Source organism: Rhinopithecus bieti, unplaced genomic scaffold (genome assembly GCF_001698545.2).
Source record: "Rhinopithecus bieti isolate Rb0 unplaced genomic scaffold, ASM169854v2 scaffold_26871, whole genome shotgun sequence".
Taxonomy (NCBI): Eukaryota; Metazoa; Chordata; class Mammalia; order Primates; family Cercopithecidae; genus Rhinopithecus; species Rhinopithecus bieti.
This window is the reverse complement of record NW_016812402.1, coordinates 1784853-1791956: the sequence shown is the minus strand read 5'-3', so window position 1 is coordinate 1791956 and position 7104 is coordinate 1784853. Positions and strand designations below refer to the sequence as shown.

At 34.8% G+C, this 7104-nt stretch overlaps 2 protein-coding genes across 2 annotated transcripts in view; one reads left to right on the top strand and one right to left on the bottom strand.

Moving 5' to 3' along the window:
• The window catches only part of KIF20B (kinesin family member 20B), a 76518-nt gene that overhangs the window by 12890 nt on the left and 56524 nt on the right, over positions 1–7104 (top strand). Inside the window, 5 exon segments of the mRNA XM_017896334.1 lie at positions 2370–2406; positions 3294–3521; positions 4769–4880; positions 5760–5831; positions 5914–6060. Of these exon segments, the coding sequence (XP_017751823.1) occupies positions 2370–2406; positions 3294–3521; positions 4769–4880; positions 5760–5831; positions 5914–6060 (596 nt within the window).
• PANK1 (pantothenate kinase 1) overlaps positions 1–7104 on the bottom strand; it is a 157514-nt gene that overhangs the window by 137055 nt on the left and 13355 nt on the right. The gene's annotated exons all lie outside the window — the stretch shown is intronic.

The following is a 7104-nucleotide window of genomic DNA, read 5'->3' as shown; positions in this document are numbered from 1 at the left end:
TTTTTTTTTTTTTTTTTAAACAAAAAAGAGATCTTACTATGCTTACCATTCTGTGACTTGGTATTTCATTTAGCATATCTTAAAACTCTTCCAACCTTAAATCATGTGCCTTTTATCTGTTAAGTCTTTAACTTCTTTTTTTAAATTTTAAATCAACCTTTAAAACCAAGTCTCCATTGATGGCCATTTGTATTGTTTCTATGTTTTACTATTTTGAACAGTGTTTCAGTGAAGAAACATTCCATTGCAAATATATTTGGTGCTAATTTTCCCAAACTCAGGCCAAGATTGGATATTTAATAATGTCTGGTTTGATAGGTAAAAAATGGCTCACTTCAGCTTACTTTTTATTTCTTTAATTGTAAATTAGGTGATTAGTACATCTTAGAATTTTTTCCTGTGATTTGTCACATACGTTCTTTGTCCATTTCTCTAGTATTGTATGACTTTTCTTGTTTACTGATTTATTAAAATGTATTTTAAAAATGAATACATTATTAATGTATTACTGTATGGGTTGCAAATTTTCTGGCTTATTGCTTGTTTCTCCCCTGCCCCCATTGTGTTTTTCTTTTTTTTCTTCCTTTTTTTAGTTTTTAGAGACAGGATCTTGCTTTGTCCTCCAGGCTGGAGTATAGTGGTATATGATCATAGCTCACTGCTGTCTTGAACTCCTGGGCACAAGTGGTTCTCCTGCCTCAACCTCCTCTGAGTAGCTGGAACTACAGGGGCATGCCACCACTCCTGGCTGTTTTGATTTTTTTGTAGAAATGGGGTCTTGGTATGTCGCCTAGGCTGGACTTGAACTCTTGGCCTCAGGAGATCCTCCTCCCTTGGCCTTCCAAAGTGTTGAGATTACATGTTTGAGCTACCAAGCCTGGCCCATTGTGTTTTTCAGTATTCATCTACTCAGCAAATTTTATTCAGTCACCTGTTTTTTTTCCAGGCAGTATTTTCAGTTTTGAGGACAAATGGTACTGCCCTCATGGAGACTGACAATAAATAAATATGTAAAATACTGTGAGGAGGTATTATTTTATAGAAGGTGGTACCATATCAACTTTAAAAAATGAAGTTATACTTGTCTGTTTATTCCTCTTGTGCCTTCTGGATTTTGTAGTGTATTTTCAGACATTATTCTATTCAAGGCTGTTAAAACTACTAATTGTTTTGTAAATATTTTAACCTATTAATGCGAATTTTCTTTTTTAAAACATTTAGAAACCAGGGTTTTAAGGCAGTAAAAAGTGTGTTACCAGTAGAGTTCAAAGTTGAGTCTATGCCTATGGTCTCTGAAAGTAAAATTGTATTTTAACAAAATTTATGGAGATTGGTGGATAACTCCATAGCCAATTCATAGAGGAAATTAAAATCATTAATAATGAAAAAAATTTTTTCGCTGAGCATGGTGGCTTACGCCTGTAATCTGAGAACTTTGGGAGGCTGAGGCGGGCAGATCAGTTGAGACCAAGAGTTCGAGACCAGCCTGGCCAACATGGTGAAACCCTGTCTCTATTAAAAATACAAAACATGAGCTGGGCGTGGTGACTCACACCTGTAGCCTCAGCTGCTTGGGAGGCTGAGGCACAAGAATCTCTTGAACCCCAGAGGTGGAGGTTGCAATGAGCCGAGATTGTGCCACTACATTCCAGCCTGGGTGACAGAGCAAGACTCTGTCTCAAAAAAAGAAAAAAAGAAAAAATTCTAACAAGTTATTCAGTTAAAACTTGATACTATTTTGCCTATGAAATGATTAAAACGTTAAAAAAAATGAGATCATGTACTTTCATACATTGTAAATGGTTCTAGAAAGCAAATTGACAATACAATGTTAAGAGTGAGAACATTAAAATATTTTATATCTTTTCATCCACCAATTCAGTTTTAGGTGTATACTCCAAGGAAACGGGTTTATTTCTATTTCTAAGGAAATAATTAGAATGCAGAAGAAAATACAGAAAGATATTTGGCAAAACTTGGTGAATAATTTAAATGTCTAATAATAAGGGAATAATTAAGTCATTTCACATGTGTTATATAGCCATCAACTGTTGTAAACAATTTTTAATTATAGGGAGAAAAAGCTTGCAACATAAGTGTGGGGAAAACAATAGAAGGGGAATATATTAAAATATTAATAGTAACCAACCAGAGTGGCAGGGATTATGCATGATAATATTTTTCATAGTTCTCTGTATTTTCCCATGAAACTATATTATTTAACTGGGAAAAATTAAAGAATTCATTGAATTGGGTGGATGAAAGGTTGTGATTTGGTAGTGACTTATTTGGATAGGTAATTAATATCTTGATTATTTAACCTTAATGAAAATTTAAAAAAAAATTTTAAAACAATCTTTCTTTTTTAGGTTACTATGCATAATGACAGTGATGATACTCTTTATGGTAAGGTTTCATTGCTCACCTATCTTTGATATGTTGATTATATGAAGTACATTTGAAAAGCTTTTAATTTTAAATCACTTCTAATGTTTTATTTTATTAGTAAAAGTTTTAGGCCAGGCATGGTGGCTCACGCCTGTAATCCCAGCACTTTGAGAGGCAGAGGCGGGTGGATCATGAGGTCAGGAGATTGAGACCATCCTGGCCAACATGGTGAAACCCCGTCTCTAGTAAAAATAAAAAAATTGGCTGGGTGTGGTGGCGTGGGCCTGTAGTCCTAGCTACCCGGGAGGCTGAAGCAGGAGAATACTTGAACTCAGAAAGTGGAGGTTGCAGTGAGCTGAGATTGCACCACTGCACTCCAACCTGAGGACAGAGTGAGACTCCGTCTCAAAAAAAAAAAAAAAGAATGATTTTTTTTATACATGTGTTTATTTTTGTCTATAGACCTCTTCTTTGGTTACTAAGGATTATAATTTCTGTAATGACATAGTCGGTAATACCTGGAAAATGATACGTATTTATATGAAATGTCAGTCATTGTAATGTTTTGTTTGTATTAAATGTTACAGATACCCCTTTTACTGGTTACAATTTTGATATTGAATTGGAAAGACACTTTTGTTTTTCTTTGTCCTTTACATTTAATTTCTGTTGGTTCATTAACATATTTTGAAAAAGAAAGGAATGATAGGAAGTAGTCTAACTTTGGTTAAACCAGCTATTATTTACATCTTCCTTTGTTCCGAAAAGTGTTTAACATAGACGGTCAAAAGATTAAGCATACTTGGTTTTTCAAGTCTGGGAATCGATCTGTACTTTCGTCACATTTTTAGTCAGTTGCTTACTTTTGTGATTATTGTTTTTTCTTTTTCTTTTTTTTTTTGTAGGAAGTTTAACTAACTCTTTGAATATCTCAGAGTTTGAAGAATCCATGAAAGATTGTGAACAAGCCAGCTTGAATATGGCTAATAATATAAAATTTTCTGTGTGGGTTTCTTTCTTTGAAATTTACAATGAATATATTTATGACTTGTTTGTTCCTGTATCATCTAAATTCCAAAAGAGAAAGATGCTGCGCCTTTCCCAAGATGTAAAGGGCTATTCTTTTATAAAAGGTATACTAATGAATATTTTTATTTTATTGTTCCGAAGTTCTCTCCTTGGGCTTTGTGCTAGCTGTTAAGACTAAAGCAAATAGAAAATTGAAAATTGTAATGCTAATTATTAACATTAAGAGAAGAAGATCATTTTGTGTTTTGGAAGTATGTTTTGGTATATTTATTAAACTTGAATATAAAGGGGTCTATTTTGGTATTGTATTTGCTTGAGTATCATTAATTGGATTTGTGGTGATGGGAAAAGCTGTGTATGGTTATATTCACATTATTCTCCTACTTTGTAACAGTGTCCAAATTTTGCAGCTATGAAATGTTACTGTCCTTCCAGAGTGTTTTTTCTAACCTTTAAAAACAATTCACGGTAGGAAATACATATTAATAACATCATGACTCAGTACCTACATGCATGTATATATATACATGTGTAATATTTACAACTGAAAAATTTCATTAATTATACTTCTACTATAAGGAATGCACTGTGATATTTTCTATATTCTTTGTCATTTCTATAAAATGCTGGCCAGATGCAGTGGCTCACACTTGTGATCCTAGCACTTTGGGAGGCTGAGGCGGGTGGATCACTTGAGCTCAGGAATTCGAGACCAGCTTGGGCAACATGGCAAAATGCCATCTCTACAAAAAATACAAAAATTAGCCTGGCATGGTGGTATGCATCTTTAGTCCCATCTACTCAGGAGGCTGAGGCAGGAGGATCACTTGAGCCTAGGAGGTCAAAGCTGTAGAGAGCCATGGTCACACTTTTGCACTCCAGGCTGGGCAACAGAGTAAGACCCTGTCTCCAAAAATAAAAAATAAAAATAAAAAACAATTAAAATACTGGTCATTCAATAAATCTGATTTTATCATTCAGTAATAAATTACAATCTTCAGTGTTTAATAACTAGGTAATTTTACAGGTTTAGTCTGTACTGTATTTTGCCTCTCTTTTTGTCCCTGAGTGTCTAATTCTAAGGAATTGTTACTGTATTTAATTTTCCGTTTGGCAGACTCTGTTGACAAACATTTACTTTGTGTGTTTGTGTAATTTAAATTACATTGAACATTGTTATAATTTTCCCCTCTGGTGTAACCTGAAATAACTGAGTTGACTCCAGCTAGGATGTGTTGTCAGAAGGAAGATTTCATTATATGTCACTAGGAAAAGACTTCCAAAGAGATTGCATTGTAGAGCACATTCTTTGTCTCAATTAATTAATATATATCTTCTTTATTTTTTAAAGATCTACAATGGATTCAAGTATCTGATTCCAAAGAAGCCTATAGACTTTTAAAACTAGGAATAAAGCACCAGAGTGTTGCCTTCACAAAATTGAATAATGCTTCCAGTAGGAGGTAAAGAATAAACTCTGTAAGAGTAAACTCGAATCACCGATGGTATGGTATTCTATGCTAATTTAAACACAGCTAATTTTACATTAAAGTGGGCAGTAGGTTCTCTTCTGTTAAATAAATTTATAAGGCATAAAAAACATTTGGTAAACAGAATAACACTAAACACATTTATCAATACTGTTTCCTGTCCTGACAGGTTTATTAATTTATAGGAAGTCTCTGAGATATTGTTACTTTTTTTTTACGTCAGTATCTAAGCTCAGTATTTTTGGAGTTAGTAATAATGGTGGCCTTTTCTCTGGGTCTTTCTCACTTGTCCCCTGGATACTATATAAACATACTCAGTGAGGGTGTAATCTCAAGGGGTTAAGGAAATATGTTTTGATGGGTTTGGGGGATGAGAGGCAAAGGAAATAAGTTTAAGCAGTGAGATAATTAAAGCAGCCTTTTTCTTAAGAGGGAAGGAGCCCTGTTCCCATAGTCAGTTGGGCATGGGACAATACAAGATCTGGATCTATAGGTCAAATGTATGCTTTGCTTTCGTGTGTATTCAGAGTATTAGCTAGCTGTATATAATACCATGTTAACTAATACTATCTTTTCAAATAAATTGTGACTTTATTATAAATGATACTGTTAATAGAAGTTGAACTGTCAGGAGGTAATTTGAGGGATTTAGAGCTAGGCAAAAGGTGATTTTAGGCATTTGGGTATGTAAGTGACAGTAGAACACTGGGTTGAAATATCTAACAGCTAATTGGAAAATGCAATGGTGGACTGTAGTTAATATTAGGGTATAAATAAGGTTGGTTTGAATACTTGTCTCTCCTATTTAGAATGCAGAAATTAAAATGATAACATTTGATCTTTGTATTTCAGTCACAGCATATTCACTATTAAAATATTACAGATTGAAGATTCTGAAATGTCTCGTGTAATTCGAGTCAGTGAGTAAGTTGAATATTCTTTAAATTGTAATTATGTGTAATTGTTTTGAAGAACTTTTAAAGTAATTTTTCTTTTCTTAATTCAGATTATCTTTATGTGATCTTGCTGGTTCAGAACGAACTATGAAGACACAGAATGAAGGTGAAAGGTTAAGAGAGACTGGGAATATCAACACTTCTTTATTGACTCTGGGAAAGTGTATTAACGTCTTGAAGAATAGTGAAAAGTCAAAGTAAGTGTTTCTGAAAGTGTTGTTAGCTTATTAGCTTATTAAATATTATAGTATTTAAACTTTCAACTTTTTTGTTTTTAGAAAGTTCTTTTTTGATTTCTAACCTGCTTCTTATGTAATGACTGTGTATAGATTGTGATTCAAGTGCTTAAGAGATCTTGGATTAAAGACAATCATAGAAGTGTCAGTTGATGCCAGTAACTCATCAAGTAAAGGCAGTATTTTCTATGGCAAATCTGTACCAATAGACACTGTAAATGAGAAGCTTCTAATGCTGGTTTAGGATCTAAAACTACCTTTTTCTTATTAATGCATTGTGTGTGGTTCTAGATGCAATAGATTTTTGTATTAATTAGCATTTTAGGCTGAGTAAATATAAATCAGCCTTCACCATTTCTACTTAGGGTGTTTCATGACATCTCTTATATACTTGCTCTATACTAGAGAACATAACCCAGTTGAATGTGGTTTTCTTTATATTTTACATAGTGAGTTATTGTTAGTAAGTAGCAGCAGTTGAAACAAACAGCCAGGCATGGTGGCTTATGCCTGTAATCCCGGCACTTTTGGAGGCCAAGGCAGGAGGATTGCTTGAGCCCAGCAGTTCAAGACCAGCCTCATCTCTACTAAAAATAAAAATAAAAAAATTAACCAGATGTGGCAGCAGGCGCCCATAATTCCTGCTAACCTGGAGGCAGAGGCGAGAGGATCTCTTGAGCCTACCAGATTGAAGCTGCAGTAAGTTGTGAGTGCCACTGTACTCCAGTCTGGACAACCGAGCTGGACCCTGTCTCAAAACAAAAACAAACAAGAAAAGATAAAATGAAAACTGAGGCCGGGCGCGGTGGCTCAAGCCTGTAATCCCAGCACTTTGGGAGGCCGAGACGGGCGGATCACGAGGTCAGGAGATCAAGACCATCCTGGCTAACATGGTGAAACCCCGTCTCTACTAAAATACAAAAAACTAGCCGGGCGACCTGGCGGGCACCTGTAGTCCCAGCTACTCGGGAGGCTGAGGCAGGAGAATGGCGTGAACCTGGGAGG